This window comes from Mustela nigripes, chromosome 17 (assembly GCF_022355385.1).
Source record: "Mustela nigripes isolate SB6536 chromosome 17, MUSNIG.SB6536, whole genome shotgun sequence".
Taxonomy (NCBI): Eukaryota; Metazoa; Chordata; class Mammalia; order Carnivora; family Mustelidae; genus Mustela; species Mustela nigripes.
In genome coordinates, this window is record NC_081573.1 from 48,481,664 (window position 1) to 48,501,446 (window position 19,783).

The following is a 19,783-nucleotide window of genomic DNA, read 5'->3' on the forward strand; positions in this document are numbered from 1 at the left end:
ATTTAAAAACATGCAGGGCTCCTGGCTGGCTCAGTCAGTGGAGTGTGTGACTTCTGATCTCGTAATCATGAGTTCGAACCCCGTGTTGGGTATAGTTTACTTAAAAAAATAAATCTTTAAAAAAAATGTAAAAACATGCAAAATAATAGTATGCATTGCTTCAGGATACAAACTTAGGTCAGAAAGTATAAACTGTAAGGTTGAGGGTGGTGGCTACCTAACGGAGGTAGGGACAGTATTGGGGAGGCTGGGGGGGGCAGGTGTTGGTAAAAGTGGGGTTCCAAATACAACCCCTAGTTAGACCTGTTTCATTTCTCCAGAAAATAAAAACATGAAGCAAATCAGTAAATGTTTACTGTCAATTGTGTGGCGGGTGTTCTTTTTATTGTTACGTGTGAAATATTTCCCAACTTTTTGTTTCTAAGTTACATCAGCAAGAACAGAGACTGGCCCTTCTTGAGGAAGAACACACAGTGCCTCCGTTTCTCACTTCCCCTTCCCTTAGTCCTTAGCCCGGGAGAGGCTGGCTTCCCCGACGCTTGCTGGGGATGCCAGAAATAACCTTGTCCCTCGGTGGGGAAGGAGGCGGGGAACGAGGTTCTCAGTTCCTACCTTCTCTGTCTCTTTTTATATAGTCTACCCTTTAGGTTATGCCCGCCACACCCTCCCCCAGCTTGAAGCTCCTGTCTTTTCCCTCTGGCCTCCTGATCACACTCTTTCTCTGCTTCTCCACTTGTTCCCGAGCCCTCCATGGCCTCCAGGGCTCCGTCCACGCCCCCTTTCTCTTATCATTCCACCCACATTCCGTCTGGATGCTTTTACCCTAACTCATGTTCCTCAAGGACTTCCTGAAAATAGATGACCCGCAAATCTCTATGTGCAGCCCATCTCTCCTGAGTCCCAAGCAGCCCCTGCAAATGCCCACTCCCAGTCCTTATCCCAAGATAGTGCAGCAATCCTAAACTCTGAGACTGAGCCCGTCGTCCCCGGCCTGCAGCTCCTCTCCCGGGGGCCCCTTTGCTGACGCATGGCGCCACATTCTGTCCTGCCCCCCAGCAGGGACCTTGGAGCCTTCGCATTACTCCCTCCCTCATCCCCTACCTGCCACTAGCTGAGCAGCCTCGCCGATCCCCTTCCTATGGCTCCTAACACCAGTGTTGTCTGGGCCTCCTCACTTCTCCTTGAAAATAAAAACATGTCCAGTGACCCCCAAGCTCTGATATTCCCACCAGCATCCCTGCCCCTGCCGTTCCAACCTCCCTGCCACAGAGGAGAGTGATCCTTCTAAAATCCATCTTTCTTCCCAATACCCTTTTCTCATAATCGCTGGATGGCGGAGTTGTCAGGAGAAAACCTTTCTCCTTCGCAGGATGGACAAAGTCCTCCCTGACCCGCCCAAGTTCCTCTCCGGCCCTCATACTCTACCAGCACAGCCGTGGCCTGCTCTTTTCTCTGGCCTGTGTATATGGTGATTTGGCCCCAAATATCCTCACGAAACCGACCCCCACACACCACCATTTCTCTTGGCTTGCTAACCCCAGATCCTTCCTTCTGCCTTTGCCTCTGCCCAAGTGAACCTGGGCTCATGAGATCTTCCTGCGCCTCCCCCCCGCCAGGTAGGGTGTTCGACCTCGATCACAGCCACCCTCACACTGCGCTGTGGCCACTGTGAGGGGACTTGCACCTCAGGTCCACAGCAAAATGCCTGACATAGCGATGGTGTTCAGAAGGCATCTGACTTACGTGTGAGTCACGTACGAGCTGAAATACCAAGGTTGGGGTTCGCTGTGTGCGAGGCAGGCAGGCCTCCCCATACCCGTGTTATCCGTGGTCTCAGCTCATCCCTGCGACCCTCCTGCTAGCGGGAGTTGTGCCCTCATTTGGAAGGCGAGCGCGGACCCTCTACACACGCCTATCTGGGATCACACCGGCGGTGCCACCTGAGCCGCAGTTCCGCCTCAGGTCGATGGCCCCAAAGCATCCTTGTTCTGCTAGACCAAAAGATCCACACTGAAGGTCCGTGTCTCTGCATGGCCCCCAGACAGGTAACTGCCCCACTTTCCTGCTTCTCCCCCCAGAATTCTTTTTTTTTTTTTTTTAAAGATTTTATTTATTTGACAGAGATCACAAGTAGGCAGAGAAAGAGAGAGGAGGAAGCAGGTTCCCTGCTGAGCAGAGAGCCCGATGCGGGGCTCGATCCAAGGACTCCGGGATCACGACCCGAGCCGAAGGCAGAGGCTTCAACCCACTGAGCCACCCAGGCGCCCCTCCCCGCAGAATTCTTAACATCTGACGACAATCAGCTGGAACAAAATAATGGCTCCTCGTTGGACAAGGACTACACTTCTCAGTTCACTCCGCCTGCTTTGAGCTTCCGACCCCTAGAAGTGCTTGGGTTTGCAACCCCCTGCGCCACAGTTTGGGAACATTTCTGTTTAGGAACAGAATTCCTCCAAAGTGGATGCAAGCAAAATACTAACCCATGTGGCCCTTCATCTTTCGTGAAGGAGCCAAGGGGTGGGCGGCCCTGTCTGGTCCGCCTGTGGCAGCACAGCTGAGGGGGCGCGGTCGTCCGGGCCTGGTGGAGACTGTGCTGCCACTCTATCGCCCGGAGCCTTGTTTCTCCCGCCGCCCCCTGGTTTCTCGGCTCGGCAGTATGGACGGGCTAGGACAGAAGGGTGTCCACAACGGCAATGGATCAACGAAGACCAAAAAGTATGGCGTGAAAATATCAGCTGAGGGGGGGGAGGGGGGTGGGGTTATGGACATTGGGGAGGGTATGTGCTATGGTGAATGCTGTGAAGTGTGTAAACCTGGTGATTCACATACCTGTACCCCGGGGGATAAAAATATATGTTTATAAAAAATAAAAAATTATTTAAAAAAAATATATATATATATCAGCTGAGGGGCGCCTGGCTGGCTCAGCCGGTGAAGCTTGGGCTTCTTTATCTCTGCGTCCTGAGTTCAAGCCCCATGTTGGTCTTAGAGATTACTTAAGATAAAAAAAAATATATATATATATATATTATATATAATATATATATGGAAAAGGAAATACCAGTTGGAAAAGTACTGACTGAAGGTCAAAAGAGCCCATAATCATCGCAATAAAAAAGGAACTGGGTGAAATCTTGGTGGCGATGGGGGAATATACCTCGAGAAGAGCCTTCTCTATTGGAAGAATCTAATTCAACCAAGACAGGGTGAATTGGATTGAGTGTGCACTTATTGTTGAGCAAGGCTTGGGGGGCCCATAGCAGAACTTCTCCGCGATCTCCTGAGGTTGCACAGAAAGGTCTTATTGTTGGGAATGGGCTCTGTTATCCTGCTCTGTTGACAGGTTGGTCTCACCAGGAAGGGGCCCACCGTACCTCTCCCCGTGGAGACACTGCTGGGTTTCAATGCGCTTTTCATTCTCCTGGCTGCTGAGCAAACAGCCATCATTGTTTCCATTGTGAGCTCTTCTCCTCTTGGAGCCCAGCCTAAGTTCAGGGAACATGTGCTTGAGCCCAGCATTTGGCAGCCTGTGTCCCCACTTGGAGTGAATCTCTGTCTTTCCCTTTTTCCTATTAAGACACTTCGCTGAATTTGGAGATTGAAATGAAGTGCTGAACACGCTTAGTGCTAAAAGCAGGTTCCTACCCCCTGCTGGCTTATTTGTATAAGGGGCAAAAAAACCACACCCAAATTCAGAACCCGAGTGACTAGGCGAAGACAAGAATTATTTCCATCTCTCTCTTGTCACCAACATGACTGAGGCCATATGTATCTCAAAGTGTCAATGGACTCAGATTCCTGGAGAAAATTTCTCTTTGCATTATTGACCCAATTAAGAATTTATGAGAAATCCTACCTCACAGTTGAAAAAAACACCAAGCATCCTAATTGCTGGGACCTCATTTTGTACAACCAGGTGATAGACCGGAAGTCAGATTAAATACTTCCCCCACATCCACACAGATACGAAATAATAGGACTAGGGTTTATTTGTTTCTACATGTTTAAGTTGAGGTATAATGGCGTAGAATAAAATGCACAGATCTTCAGGGCAGAGCTTAATAAATTTTGACAAATGTTTACACCCATGTAATCAACACTTCTATCAAAATTTCCATAATCCTAGGAAGTCGCCTTAGGCCTTTTTCCACTCAATGTCCATCCTGCTTCTTCCCCCACCAGGCAACAACCATTCTTTGATTCCTATCCCTGTTGGTTAGTTTTGGGGTTTTAAGAACTAAAAACTGAACGCATGCAACCTTGCCTGCAGCCGGGGAGTCTGTCTCTGCAGATTTTCCTCCCCTTTTTGGACCACAAGTATTACTTAAGATTTGTTTTGGATCCATCTGGACAGCCTTCCAGGAAGTCCGTCTTAACCGCAGTACAGACACATTTAGGTTTAAAGGGATTCACGTTTTATGAGAGATGAAGGCCAACGTGATTCTTCAGCATGTGGTACAAAAAGAATGCTTCTTTCTGGAAAGTCAAGTTTCTTTCAACATATCTGCTTTCTGGACTCTTTCCGTGTCCCACCTCAGCTAACCTTCAGGATACTGGCTTTGTATCTGTGAGAACTGGCCGAGCCCTTGTGAGCGAGCACACGTCCGCCATCTTTCAATGGAGAAGCCACTTCCTAGTCCTGGTCACCTTCCTGCTGTGCGGGGCCTCCTCCTCCCAGCTCATCTGGCCTCTCCACATAGCATCCCAAGAGGACAGGGCTGGTTGAAAATCTAATGCTGTCCCCAGCCACTTAACTAGCCTGCAAGGAAACTGGGTTTTAGAAACTGGAAAAGTTGGGTGAAGATTTGCTCAGAACACTGCTTCCAGGCCAACAAATGCAGCCGAGGCCCAGGTGCAGGCAGCTCTCCACCAGCCACAGACACGACCCAGTCCGATGGGGCCTGCTTCCCTTCCAAGCCGAGCGCTGCAGCCAGGGCGGCTCATTTTCTCCGTAGTAGCTTCGTTTCCCCAGACGGTGAGCTAATGCTTGGCACCGGCAACTCCATAAAATGAGGCAGTTAGGCCCGTGCTTTCAGGCAGAAATGACTACATGGAATATATGCACACAATTATTTCAATCAAGCCACATGTTAAAAATTCTAAAGAAAAAGAATAAAAATGAGGCACACATAGATGTAACATTAGAATCCACTTGCGAACCCAGAACAAAGCAGCAATGCTGGAGGCGTTCAGGCCCCTCTGGAGCCAAACTCCGTAAGACGGTTTGTTAGATGAGTCTGCGGAATTACAAGCAGAGGTGCCGAAAATAGCTTGGAAAGTCTCTCTTCCCTACACAATGTCACTTCTGAGTATTTCCTGGGGTTTTTGAGACTTTTTTTTTTTTCCATTTTGTAAATTTCTAAAACAGGCATGCTATTAACATTGTTCAAAATTCAAAAATAACAAAATACAAGGGGTCTTTGGTGAGAAGTCTCCCTCTCCCTCCTGGGTAGGGAGGCATTCCCTTACCCTTCCATGGGGCCCCACGTTTAGTGGTTAAGTGGCTTCTTGTATTGAGTCAGAGATAGTCTGGCATATACAAGTAAAACACAGATATAAATTTCTCACTCTTCTTTTTTATGGAAATGGAATTTACTAACGCTATCCTGTATTTTGCTTTTCTTTTTTCTTTGCACTCACTGTATTTAGAAACAGAACCTTGAAGATGGATTTCAATAAAGAAAAACTGTATGTTCATTTACCCATTCACCCAGCAAATCCTACTTCTAAAAATGGATCCAAAGACATCCTGGCAAAAATACAGAATACTGTATGGAGGCTCGTAACAGAGCATTTCGAAAAGCAAGAAAACCACCAATTACTAATAAACACTGCTGGTCAGTGCTGGACCAAGGGACAAACGGGAGGGAGAGGACGGTCGACCTATCTGAATGTACCTTGCTTTTACCCCTGATTTTTTTTTTTTTACTGGTTTTAACTCTGGAATCATATAAATATTTTACATAATTTTTTGAAAAGCCATTCCCCCCTTCCCCCAAAATAGAAAAGCAAAATGAAACAAAGTTAACTGTGTATAGATTTGGAAGAGGAGCGATTTCAAGTGACTTGATTTTTAAAGATTTTTTTTTGTTTTTAAGATTTTATTTATTTATTTGGCAGAGAGAGATCACAACTAGGCAGAGAGGCAGGCAGAGAGAGAGGAAGAAGCAGGCTCCCTGCCGAGCAGAGAGCCCGATGCGGGGCTCGATCCCAGGACCCTGGGATCATGACCTGAGCTGAAAGCAGAGGCTTTAATCCACTGAGCCACCCAGGTGCCCCTAAAGGTTTTATTTATTTGAGACACAGAGAGACAGACAGCATAAGCAGGGGAGGGGCAGAGGCAGAGGGAGAAGCAGACTCCCACCCAGCAGAAGCTCCATCCCAGGACCCCAAGATCATGGCCTGAGCTGAAGGCAGATGATTAACTGACTGAGCCACCAGGCGGCCCTCAAGTGACTTTAAAACACAATCCCTAGGTGAGGGTTTCTCACCTTCAGCACTACTGACATCTTGGGCCATATCATTCTTTGTGATGGGGTGTGGCCCCGCGCAAGCCCCACGGCAGCGGCACTTGAAGCAAAACTTTGGCTGTATGGTCACGCGTCACTGCTGGGGGAATTAAGTGCCCTGTGTGCAAGTCCACTGGGAGAGTTTGCGAATGTAGGAGGAGAGGCGCGCTGGGCCACAGGCGCCCTTCCATCTGATGGAGAAGTACCAGGGTTGGTCCGGAGGCAGAGGGAGTGAGGACATGTGAGCACGAGGTGTTATGATAAGGGCCAAGGGAGGGATGGGGCAGCTAAGCAGACTGCGGATTGGCTAGTGTGATTCATTTCAGTGGCACCTGAGGCACAAGGGCTGTCCCTGGTTTTCCGGTACCTGGAGCCGGGGTGACGAGTGCAGGCGGCCAGTATGAGAGCCCCATGCAGCAGGTGGCTGGGCTGTGAGCTTTGCAGTGCGTGGCCGGAATCTTTTACTCTTGCTGGGAGTTGGCTAGACTCCTGGAGGCAGTCTCGTCAGGGTAATCGAGGCCCCAGAAGTCAAAGCGTCAGACGCACATGGTTAATACAGCGAAGACGACTGGAACCTTGCACCTGTTTTCTGCTGGACTGAGCCGGGCTGCCTTTTCTCTTTGCTGATTTTAATCTGTGCCCTTTCACTGACATAAATGGTAACTTGGACAGCCTTGGTGTGTTCTGTGAGTCTGTCCAGTGGCTCATCAAACCTGAGGGTGGTCTTGGGGATCCCTGACCCAGCTGCCAAAACCTTTAGGTAAAAAGATGAGGGCGCCTGGGTGGCTCAGTGGGTTAAGCCGCTGCCTTCGGCTCAGGTCATGATCTCAGGGTCCTGGGATCGAGTCCCACATCGGGCTCTCTGCTCAGCAGGGAGCCTTCTTCCTCCTCTCTCTCTCTGCCTGCCTCTCTGCCTACTTGTAACCTCTCTCTGTCAAATAAATAAATAAAAATCTTTAAAAAAACAAAAACAAAAACAAAAAAAACCTTTAGGTAAAAAGATGATAGGGAACTTCACGGTGGGAGAGATAAGGCTGACACCACTGAACCCACTGCTCGGTCACCGAACATGGGGCAACCAGATGTTCCTCTTCACATTGTGCAACAGATGTATGCAGAATCGCCTAAGAAGTTTTCTTTCTTTTTTAAAGATTTTTATTTATTTATTTACTTGACCGAGAGAGAGAGAGAGAGAGAGAGAGAGAGAGAGATTACAAGTAGGCAGAGAGGCAGGCAGAGAGAGAGAGGGAAGCAGGCTCCCCGCCAGGCAGAGCCCCCAACGTGGGGCTTGATCCCAGGACTCTGAGATCAAGACCCGAGCCGAAGGCAGAGGCTTAACCATTGAGCCACCCAGGCACCCCAGAAGTTTTCTTTCTTTTTTGAAGATTTTATTCATTTATTTGAGACAGAGAAAGAGAGAGAGCGCGCGCGTGCGCGTGAGCAAGTGCATGGGGGTTGGGGGGTGCACTATTCTATTTTTGTGTCCATTTAAAATTTTCTCAACATGTTTTAAAAGGAATTTAAAAATTAGAAGCATCCATAAAAATCCTAGAGAAGAACACAGGCAGCAACCTCTATGACCTCAGCCGCAGCAACTTCTTGCTAGGCACGTCTCTAAAGGCAAAAAGAAACTACTGGTACTTCATCAAGACAAAAAGCTTTTGCATCAAGACTTCAACAAAACCAAACAACAACCAACAGGATGGGAGAAGATACTTCCAAATGTCTTATCAGATAAAGGGCTAGTACCCAAAATATATAAAGAACTTATGAAGCTCAACACCCAAAGAACAAATAATCCAATCAAGAAATGGGCAGAGGGGGTGCCTGGGTGGTTCAGTGGTTTAAAGCCTCTGCCTTTGGCTCAGGTCACGATCTCAGCGTCCTGGGATTGAGCCCTGCATCGGGCTCTCCGCTGAACAGGGAGCCTGCTTCCTCCTCCTCTTCCTCCTCCTCCTCTCTCTCTCTCTGCCTGCCTCTCTGCCTATTTGTGATCTCTGTCTGCCAAATAAATAAATAAAATCTTGAAAAAAAATGGGCATTGGATATGAACAGACATTTCTGCAAAGAAGACATCCAGATGGCCAACTGAGACATGAAAAAGTGCTCCACATCACTTGGCATCAGGGAAACACAAATCAAAACCTCAACGAGATACCACCTCACACCAGTTGGAATGGCTAAAATTAACCAGTCAGGAAATGACAGGTGTTGGCGAGGATGCGGAGAAAGGTGAACCCTCCTACACTGTTGGTGGGAACGCACGCTGTTGCAGCCACTCTGGAAAACAGTATGAAGGTTCCTCAAAAAGTTGAATGTCCTATGACCCAATGACCCAGCAATCGCACTATGGGTTATTTACCCCAAAGATACAAATGTAGTGATCTGAAGGGGCACCTGCAACCCAGTATTTATAGCAGCAGTGTCCGCAACAGGCAAACTATGGGAAGAGCCCAGATGTCCACTGGCAGATGAACAGACAAAGAAGATGTGGTGTATATACACAATGAAATACTACTCGGCCACCAAAAAAATCAAATTTAACCATTTGCAATGATGTAGATGAAACTAGAGAGTATTATGCTGAGTGAAATAAGTCAATCAGAGAAAGACAATTACCATATGATCTCACTCATATGTAGAATTTCAGAAACAAAACAGAGGATCATGGGGGAAAGGACGGAAAAGTACAAAAAGATGAAATCAGAGAAGGAGACAAACCATGAAACATTATTAATCATAGGAAACAAACTGAAGGTTGCTGGAGGGGAGGGGGTAGGGGGCTGGGGTAACTGGGTGATGGGCATTAAGGAGGGTGTATGATATAATGAGCACTAGGTATTTATAAGACTGATGAGGGGTGCCCAGGTGGCTCAGTTGGTTGGGTGTCTGCCTTCAGCTCAGATCATGATCCTGGAAACTCAGGATTAAGCCCCATATTGGGATCCCTACTCAGTGGGGAGCCTGCTTCTCTCTCTGTCACTCATCCTGCTCTTGCTGTCTCCTAAGTAAAAACAATCTTTTTTTTTTTTTTTTTTTTATTTGACAGACAGCGATCACAAATAGGCAGAGAGGCAGGCAGAGAGAGAGGAGGGGAAGCAAGCTCCCCCACTGAGCAGAGAGCCCGATGCAGGGCTTGATCCCAGGAGCCCAGGACCATGATCCAAGCCAAAGGCAGAGGCTTTAACCCACTGAGCCACCCAGGGGCCCCATAAATAAAATCTTAAAAAAAAAAGGATTGAAGAATCACTCAACTCCACTTCTGAAAATAATAAAGTACTATATGTTAATTTAATTTAAATAAAAAATAAAAATAAAAATTAGAAGCAGTTATCAAATATGGGTTAAGAAACCCAAGTTAAAAATACATGATCTAATTAAATGTATGAAATTTAAGAACCTCCCAATATTTCAGAGAGGTGATTTTAAGGCATAGGTGAGATTACAAGGGTTTTAAGAGGTTAAAGTAAAAGGTAGGAAGTTGGATGTCCGAGCATCCCTTTCAGGTCTTGAGAAAACAGGTGGAGCCCAAGATGAAGCTACCTTTTGTCTGAAGCCTTCAGGGCTTCCCCAGTTTCTGCCCTAAAGTCTAAATGTAGGGGTGGCTTTTGTATTTAGGGGTTTTCTTGGTACTGATTTGACAAATCTACCATAAAACTTTGGAATAAAAAGACACCACCTCTCTCTCTCTCTTTTTTTTTTTAAGACACCACCTCCTTATATTCTCATAAAAATCTTTAAAGACCATCTCGTAAGAGAGAGAGAGGCATAATCTTCTGTGGATAAGAGCTCCTTCTAGTTGTTACTTTAACTGCTGTCATAAACATGGGATTTGGGGTCAGGTAAAGAATCTCCCCGATTAAAGCAGCATATGGGAGAGCCTGGTCTTCAGGGTGATGTTTCTGCCTGCTATCTAAAAAGATTTCTTGGGGCACCTGGGTGGCTCAGTCAGTTAAGCATCTGACTCTTGGTTTCAGCTCAGGTCATGATCTCGTGGCTACTGGATCGAGCCCCACATAGGGCTCTGTGCTCAGTGCAGAGCTGACTTCAGGTTCTCTCTCCCCCTCTCTCCTGCTCACTCACTCTCTCAGATAAATAAAATATTTAAAGAATAACTTTAAAAAAAGATTTCTTATGGAAAAAAATTCAAGGATAATTTGTTAGGACAAAAATGTGTTACTTCTGTCATTAAAAAAAGTTTAAGAACATATGTTCACATACAAACTAGTACAAGAATGTTCACAGCAGCACTATTCATAACAGCCCCAAAGTGCCAACAACCCTGGTGCCCATCAACTGATGACTGGATAAATAAGATGTGATACATCCATACAACTGAATGTAACTTTTATTCCACAGAAAGGAATATAGTACGGGTCTGTGCTGATTCGTGCTATCACATCACGAATCTTGAAAACATTATGTTCAGTGAGAGAAGCCAGTCACAAAAGACCATGTATTCTGTGATTCCATTTATATGAAATGTTCAGAATAGGCAAATCTTTAGAGACAGAAAGTAGACTGCCGGTGGCCCTAGGGCGGGGGTCGGGGTGGGGTTGAGGGAAAATGGGCAGTGGCTGCAAATGGGCACCCGACTGGGTTGATAAGTGTCCCTTCCCCCAAATTTAGAACAAAAATGTTCTAAAATTGATTGTGGTGATGGCTGTGCAACTTTGTGGATAAACTAAAAGCCACTAAATTATATAATTTAAATGGGTAAATTGTATGGAATGTAAATTATATTCCAATAAAGCTGTTATTAAAAAAACATTCAGGGGTGCCTGGGTGGCTCAGTGGGTTACTTCTGCCTTCAGCCTAGGTCATGATCTCAGGGTGCTGGGATCGAGACCCATATCGGGCTCTCTGCTCAGCAGGCAGCCTGCTTCTCCCTCTCTCTCTCTGCCTGCCTCTCTGCCTACTTGTGATCTCTGTCAAATAAATAAAATCTTCAAAAAAAAAATTCAAAGCTATACAAAAATGGCGGGCACCTGGCTGCCTCAGTCAGTGGAACGCATGACTCTTGATCTTGGGGTTGTGAGTCTGAGCGCCATGTTGGGTGCAGAGATTACTTAAAAATAAAATCTAAAGGAGGTGGTTGGGGGATTGTGGTAACTGGGGGAGGGACGTTAAGGAGGCACCTGAGGTAGTGACTGCTGGGTGTTCTAGGCAACTGAGAAATCACTAAATTCTCCCTCTGAAAGCAGTAATACAGGATATGTTAACTAAAATGAATTTATACAAAAAGTTAAAAAATAAAATCTTTTTTTTTTTTAAAGATTTTATTTATTTATTTGTCAGAGAGAGAGAGAGCACAGGCAGAGTGGCAGGCAGAGTCAGAGGGAGAGGCAGGCTCCCTGCGGGGCAAGAAGCCCCATGCGGGACTCGATCCCAGGACGCTGGGATCATGACCTGAGCTGAAGGCAGCTGTTTAACCAACTGAGCCACCCAGGCGTCCCAAAACATAAAATCTTAAAAAAAAAAAAAAGGCTGAAGAACTTTGAGAAGGATTTTGAATAATCCCAAGAGGGAGAACTTGCCTTGCCGTCAGTGATGGAAGGTATGGAGAGGCCGAGAGTTAAGTATTACATGTTGGTTGCTAGGTCTGCTGCCGATCTGCTATACAGACTTTTGGCCTTTTATTTTTTTATTTTATTTTTTAAAAAAAGATTTTTTTTTTATTTTTTTGACAGACAGAGATCACAAGCAGGCAGAGAGGCAGGCAGAGAGAGAGGCGGAAGCAGGCTCCCTGCTTAGCAGAGAGTCTGATGCGGGGCTCGATCCCAGCACCCTGGGATTATGACCTGAGCCGAAGGCAGAGGCTTAACCCACTAGTCACCCAGGCACCCCAGACCTTTGGCCTTTTAGACAGAACTCTTTCAGCTGCAAGCTACAGAAAACCTACTCAACCAGGCTGAACCAAAATAATACAAATTTAAGTCACATACTTGGGAGTCCAAGGTGAGCAGTGGCATACAGACAAGGTCACGGGAACAGATTTCCTTCTTGACTGCCTTCATTCTCAAGCTGCCCATCGCTGTGTGGTGGCAAAAGTAGCCACAGGCGGTCCCACAACTCTGTGGCCTTTACAGCAGAGAGAGACTCTTCCTGCAAGCTCTCGCAGCAGTTCCAGGACTGTCGGGCTGGCTCCCACTCTCACAGCCGGGGAGAAAGGTCTGCTTCAACCAAGTGCTGTGGGTAGAGCAGGAAAGGGTAGTTCTCCCAGGAAGAAAGGCTGGGTAGAGAAAACCCGTCCACAACACCAAAGGAAGCACTAAAACTTGCAGATCCTAACATCATCTCAGTCCCATAAACACTTGCCAAATCAAAGCAAGAGCACCCAAAACAGAGCAACCACAGAGTCCTTTTAAAGCATCACGTTCCACGATCTTATTCCATTATTTTAGAGAAGCAATCACACACGAGTCAGCACAGATGCCAAGGTCATCAGCTAGATGCCATTTCAGCAGAGAGAGCGACTTCAATCAAGGATAGACTGTTCCATGTTCCAGAGTTCTGTCTGAAGTGATAGGTCACTCTGGTAGATGGCAGATCTTTTTTTGCCTGACTCGGCCACAAGAAAAGCTCCATCTTGTCCAGCACAAAAGAAAGCAGTGGTCCAGTGTGAAGAGCCGGAAAACTCTGCCACCAACATGCTTGTTGCAGTTTGCCCTTCTTATTTGAACTGGTGATAATCTGGTGGGTTTCGGATCCAGGATCCGAAGGCCTGCTTTCGGAGCGCACTCCAAGCTTCCTGGTAAGCAGACGCGGCCTCCTTGTACTCGTGGTACGTCTCCAGCTTCCGCAGCCTAATGCACACACACCAGCAAACACACGGGTTCTCCATGATCAGCTCAGTGGGGCGGCCAACTGAGCCAGCGGCCGGACAGATTTCTAACCAGAGACCTAGGAACAGACCTAGGAAAGGGAGGATTTTGATACGCTTTCCTACAGCAACTCTCTCTATTGTAAGAAACTCACTAGAAAGCAACATGGATTGAAACAGGTGATAATCAATAATGCTAGTCTTGTTTGGGCCTGGTGGAATCAGACAAATAACTATTTTTTGGCTTACAGTGTTCCGGGAAATGGCTTACTGCAAAGAAGTCCCCTTCCCTATAAGACTCATGGATGCCCCCTAGGCCTACCTACGACAGACGCTCCAAACTCCCAATGTGTCTCAGTGACAAGCTGAACTGTTTGGACCATACACCAAACTGGACATAATTCTTGCTTCTGTGACCAACATTAGTTATGCTTCTGTCCTTCTCCCAGACCCTGAACTCTGACCCACCCTCAGCCTGAGCCAGCAGCAGAATGTGTAGTGAGCCCTTCTTAACAAACTATCCCCCCAGCCCCCCCAACCCCACCGTGAATCGACTGATCTCAAGAAAAGACATTTCCCATTTCCTGTCCACCTGTCCCCTCACACTGACTGCACCTCCCATGCCCCCTTCCCGCTTCTTTCTAGCCTTGCTCACGGCTCCCCGCAAAGGAAGGCTCTTTCCCATCCGCCCTGGAGGCTTACAAACCAAACGCCCTCAGAGCCCTCGCTTTGGCACCAGTCCTGCTGCTGCTCTAACGGCCCCTCTTTTACTGCAGTGATCTTTTGGAATCAAGTTTCTCCTGATCTTAGTTCAGAGTTGTTTTCACTGACACATAAAATGTCTGGAATCTGCCCCCTGGTCAGTTTGATTCATTTTTCTAGACAAAAAAACAAGCAAATGGACTGCAGGGCAGCATTACCGACTATAGTGTGCACAGTGGTGACAGCAAGGGGCTGGGAGAAGTTTCTAGCAACGCCTCAGTTTCCCCACTGTATACTGTATGATAAAAAGAGTTTGGCAGGTCTTGTTGTCCGTTGCTGAGAAGGAACCTCCCAACCTTCTCAATTTCCCTGGGGGCAGGAACGTCTTTGTTTTTCATGGTGGACCCCTGTGATTACCCGAGTTTACACTAAACGAGGTGACTCCTGGCGGGCCCTAACCGATCAGGGTGGGGCTGCCATGCCAGAAAGACTAACCACAGAGTCCAGTGGGTCATGCTATCGGTCTGATCTGACCAGAGGGGGAGATGGCGAATGAGTTCGGTCACATCACGTGGCCAACGATTTGGTCAGGCTGACAATGAAACCAGTGAAAACTCTGGACACTGAAACTTGGGTCCCCCTTCTGGCTGGTGATACATAGAGATGTGCTGGGGGGTGACCCTTCTTTTAGCTGGTTCTGATTTATATCCTTCACAATACAAAGGAACTGTTCAGTACAGTGCTTTCCTGAATTCATGAGTTGTTCTAGTAAGTCTGCAGGCCGTGGTCAGAAGCCCGAGCGGCTTGTGTCTGATGTTGGAAGTGAGGGGCACCGCCCTCCGGTACCTGGTGTCTGAACGGCCCCACCCAGCTGTCCCAGCAGCAGACTGAGAGCTCTTTACGTTCCTGCTGGGCAGCAATTTCATTCACAAGGCTGCAGCTCACAACGGCTGATGTGAACAGAAGAGAAGAGGGTGACGTTCCTAACACACTCTACTGCTCCCCGAGCCCTCACGGCAGCCTTGCTCTCCATGTGGAGGAGCGTGAAAGGAGAGCCTGGAACGGGCCAAGCCCCGATTCCTGCCCCACTCCCCAATATCCTCTGTAACGGCACCACTAAGCCAACCATCCTGCACACCTCAGATGTGCGTTGGCGATCAGAGCCCCAGGGAGAGAGGAGCGCACGAGCGGTAATTAAGTGCCCACGGACTCCCGCCAAGGCTTCCTGACATTCGTAAGGCAGAATTAACCCACAAATCTTCCTAAATATGAAAAAACATGGGTCAACAGCGTCACCTGAGGGAGTCTGGCCACTTGTCCTCCGAAATACTGCTTAGCAGTTTCTGGAATGATCTAAAGAGTTCCACTTTGCTGATCCGGGATCTGTTTGGAAGCAGAGGACAAAGAGGTTTATTAGAAGTGTTGAGCGCGTACCAGTCCCTCCGAGATGCTGGGCTTCACATGGAGCTTTCTTATGTTTGAATGCACCAGGGCCCCATTTCCACCTGTTCTTCACATGAAGGACATCTAGACCTGAGTGGGTGAGGGAGAAAAAGCAATCTCATCTTTTTTTTTTTTTTTTAAAGATTTCATTTATTTATTTATTTGACAGACAGAGATCAGAAGTAGGCAGAGAGGAGGAAGCTGGCTCCCTGCTGAGCAGAGAGCCCGACGAGGGGCTCAATCCCAGGACTCTGAGATCATGACCTGAGCTGAAGGCAAAGGCTTTAACCCATTGAGCCACCCAGGCGCCCAGCAATCTCATCTTAAGAAGTGTCGTCAGCAGGGGCGCCTGGGTAGCTCAGTGGGCCTGCCTCTCTGCCTACTTGTGTTCTCTGTCAAATAAATAAAACAAAACAAAAAGAAGTGTCATCAGTAGCAAAATCATCAAGATGACATGCTCATGTGAGGTAAAGGCGGAGATGGCATTACTAAACTCCCTCCAGGACAGCCACAGTCATGCCGGCTACCTCTTCCCAAGGGAGCTGTTCCCTGTGGGAGCTGCGATCATAAAGTCCACTTGGATGAGCTCTGGACACAGAGTCTCCTGATTCTCCTCTGGGCACTGTGCACCTCTGAGGCCAACCCTTGGCTTCCACCACAAAGCCTCATGCAGGCCCCAGTTTGGAACATCGGGCAAAGTGAGTGTGGCCAGGCCACCTGGCCATCGGCCCACCGGGGCCTTTTTGCTTTTGGCCATCCACGCTGCCAGGATCTGGCCTGTATGTGCCTCCTTTCCCTCCCTTACACAGCTCCCGAGCTGACTGAGCGTACGGAAGCATGTCGGCCAACAATGGGCGGTCTCATCCTTACACACCAGAGCCTTCGCTGTTCTCACAGACTGTACCATTAGCTTGGACGCTGTGGCCAAACCGGGATATGTCAAAAAGGGAAGTGTACCATCTGTCAAGAAGTTCCCTTACCTGGCTGTCACCTAGGCTACTTAGCAGGGGGCCCTGAGCCCTCACACGCTGCTCTCCCCGGCCCCTCATGGAGCTGGAATGGCAGCTGGTGCTTGGGAACATAAGGATCCTCTAACATTAAAAAAAAAAACCCAAAGCCAAAAAACTAATGAAACTTATTTTGTTAACAGATTAAAGGAGAAATGTAATATAATCGTGAGAAACTCCCTCACCCCATAAATAAATAAGGGAAATTAAAAAAAAAAAAAAAAGGGGGGGGGGGGTGGGGTGGAGCTCTGGGTGGCTCAGTTGGTTAAGGGCTGGCTCTTGATTTTGGCTCAGGTCATGATCGAGCCCTGCTGCGCTGTGCTCAGGGCAATCTGTTGTCCCTCTCCTTCTGCTCCTGCCCCTTCTCATGCTCTCTCTCTCTCTCAAATAAATAAATAACATCTTTAAAAAATTTTTTGTGAGAAGAAACATGCAGTGAAGCATCTGTTAGAATTCAACATCCACAGAATGATTTAAAACCATTTAGCAAACGAGAATTAGGAAGAAGACAATATTTACAGCTGTAAGGGATGTCTATAAAAACCTGCAGCAAATTCATGTCCTTAAAATCAGGAGTAAGACAAGGGCACTGTTTTTATCCCATGTTACCCAGAAGCTTCTGGCCAGTCAGACAAGAAATCAAAGGAGTAAGGATAAAAACACAAAAACTAAAGTCATTATTTGCCAATGATTGGCAGACTGTCAGTTCTAGCCAGGATAGTACATCAAGGAAAAATAAATAAATGAAAGGAATGGAGGGTTGGAAAGGAAATATTTGCAAAAGATTGCTTACTTTGAAAAAGAAAAAAAAAAAGCAACAGAATTCCCAGATAAATTAGGAGAATAAGAAGTTAACAAGGTTGCTGGATACAAACATTAGCTGCAACAGGGAAAAACAAAAAACTGATCACAACAGCAGTGAGCAGAAAATGCAATAAAAAGAAATTACTTAAAATAGCATTGTAGTAGCTGACCTCCAAGAGGGTGATTTTTTTTTTTTTTTAAGATTTATTTATTTGAGAGAGGGGGGAGAAAGTACATAGGTGCGTGCACGTACACACAACCCAACACAGGGTTCAATTCCAGGACGCTGAGGGCACGACCTGAGCTAAAATCAAGAGTCACTTAGCAAACTGAGTCACCCAGGTGCCCCATGGTGATTTTTTAAAAAACTGATGTATAGTTGACTTACAGTGTTATATTGGTTTCAGGTGTATAACACAGTGATTTGACAATTATTTATGTTATGAAATGCTCATCACAGTAAACACAGTTTCTGCCTCTTACCACATGAAGTTATTACAGGATTACTGATTGTACCTCGATGCTGTACTCTTCGTCCTCCTGATTTATTTTATAAATGGAAGTCTGTACTTTTTTTTTTTAAAGATATTATTTATTTATTTGAGAGAGAGAGAGAGAAAAAGAGAGAGTACAAATTGGGGGAGGGGTAGAGGGAGAAGCAGGCTCCCCAAGGAGCAGGAAGCCTCATGTGGGACTCGATCCCAGGATCATAACCTGAGCTGAAGGCAGAGGCTTAACCAACCGAGCCCCCGAGGCACCCCTGGAAGTCTGTACTTCTTAATCCCCTTCCTCGATTCTCGCCCATCCCAAACCCTTCCCCTCCCCTCTGGCAACCACCAGTTTGTTCTGTATTTCTGAGTCTGTTTCATCATTCTAGGGGACAGGACCATACATCTTACTGTTGAAGAAGTCTAGAGAGTCTTACAGACTCAACATTTGCGCTGCCCACCCTTACCCAGAATAGGTAAAGAAGAAACATCAAAAATAAACTAGTGTCTCGCCTGACGCTCCGGCTTCCTTTTGAAACACTGATAGGTGAGCTCCTGAAATTTCTGCTACAGCCCAGGGGCCACTGGGAGATGTGAGAACATCTGGGTTTATTTTTACAGAGCGTGAATGAAGCATACAAAGGACTTTCATTCACCAAAACAAGAAGCCTTAGCAATCAACCATGCCTATCCGGAGCTGGAGACAGCTCTCCATCAAGGTGTGTTAAAGAAACGCATCACTTAAACCTCCCTGGAAGGAGTCCTAATGGATTCAGTTTACCACCAACATTGTACTGCAATGTCAAGGCCTCCAGGTTCACCGTAAGAAGCCATCAGTGTGAATGAGTTTAACAGCTTCTGGAGACCAGGTCTGTAAATGGTTCCAACATTTTTCCCTCGGGAGGAACAAATAGCCCTTTCTCTTATCAATGTTTCCAACCTAAGGCAATGGCCTTGTGAGTAATGTTAAGGTACATATACCTATAAAGACAGAAGAGAGATGCTGGGAATCTCTCCTCTGCTGAAACAGAGCTCCCTCAAGAGAAATAAGACCTTTCTGAAGATCTATTCAACAGGAGAACAAGTGGCCACACTAGTTATTCCTCTGTCAACGAGACCTACTCAGTAATCCCCACTCGGGTCATCTGCGGAGCACAGCAACCCTCCATAGCAATCATGGCAGCTGCCACTCTCTAGGGAGCCCTGGTTCCTTTCAGCAGCAAGGATTACACTTTTGGTATTAGGTTTTCCTCAGGAAAAACATTGCTGGTTGGTGCATCAAGAAGCCAGAAAAGCTATACACGCAAGTATACTTTCTTTAAGATTACACATTTACATTGGTATTATTTTTTAAAAAGATTTTATTTATGTGGGAGGGGGCACAGATGGAGAGTGAGAGGGAGAAGCAGCCCCCCGCTGAGCAGGGAGCCCAACACAGGGCTCGATCCGGGACCCTGGAACCATGACCTGAGCCAAAGGCAGACGCTTAACCAACTGAGCTGCCCAGGTACCCTCTACATTGGTATTCTTTTTTTTTTTTTTTTAAATTTTTAAGATTTTATTTATTTATTTAAGACAGAGAATGAGCAGTGGGGAGGGACAGAGGTAGAGGGAGAAGTAGGCTCCCTACTGAGCAGGGAGCCTGATGCAGAACTCGATCCCAGGGTCCGGAAATCATGACCTGAGCCGAGGGCAGATGCTTAACCGACTGAGCCACTCAGGTGCCCCAACGTTGGTATTCTTAATCTAGCCTTATCTTTAAGAAACTCAGGTGCACTTAGGTTTTCTGGTTTTTTTTTTTTTTAATTCCTCATCCTTTTCTTTTATAATCCAGTGAGGCATGTAATGATCTCTCTGGGACCCTCTGGGAAGGGAAGAGGATCTGCCACTTACAGGAAGAGTAAAATGAAACCTCTTGAAAATGAGGGTCTGTTATTATTGCATTGTGTGTAAAAGAACACAAAGACTTAAATGAAATATTTTCTTCCTATATTGTATTAGTATACT

At 46.8% G+C, this 19,783-nt stretch overlaps 1 protein-coding gene across 5 annotated transcripts in view; it reads right to left on the reverse strand.

Annotated features, from left to right (window-relative positions):
- Window positions 1-19,783, reverse strand: part of ADAT1 (adenosine deaminase tRNA specific 1) — a 50,922-nt gene that overhangs the window by 15,053 nt on the left and 16,086 nt on the right. For 3 of the 5 annotated variants that reach the window (XM_059381289.1, XM_059381288.1, XM_059381291.1), the window contains 2 exons: window positions 15,331-15,417; window positions 3,985-13,315 (listed from right to left, as the gene is read on the reverse strand). In XM_059381289.1, the coding sequence (XP_059237272.1) occupies window positions 13,183-13,315; window positions 15,331-15,417 (220 nt within the window). In that variant the 3' untranslated portion in view covers window positions 3,985-13,182. Of the gene's footprint in view, window positions 1-3,984; window positions 13,316-15,330; window positions 15,418-19,783 lie in introns of those variants that run through there. The other 2 variants (XR_009400640.1, XR_009400641.1) reach the window with 2 other exon arrangements.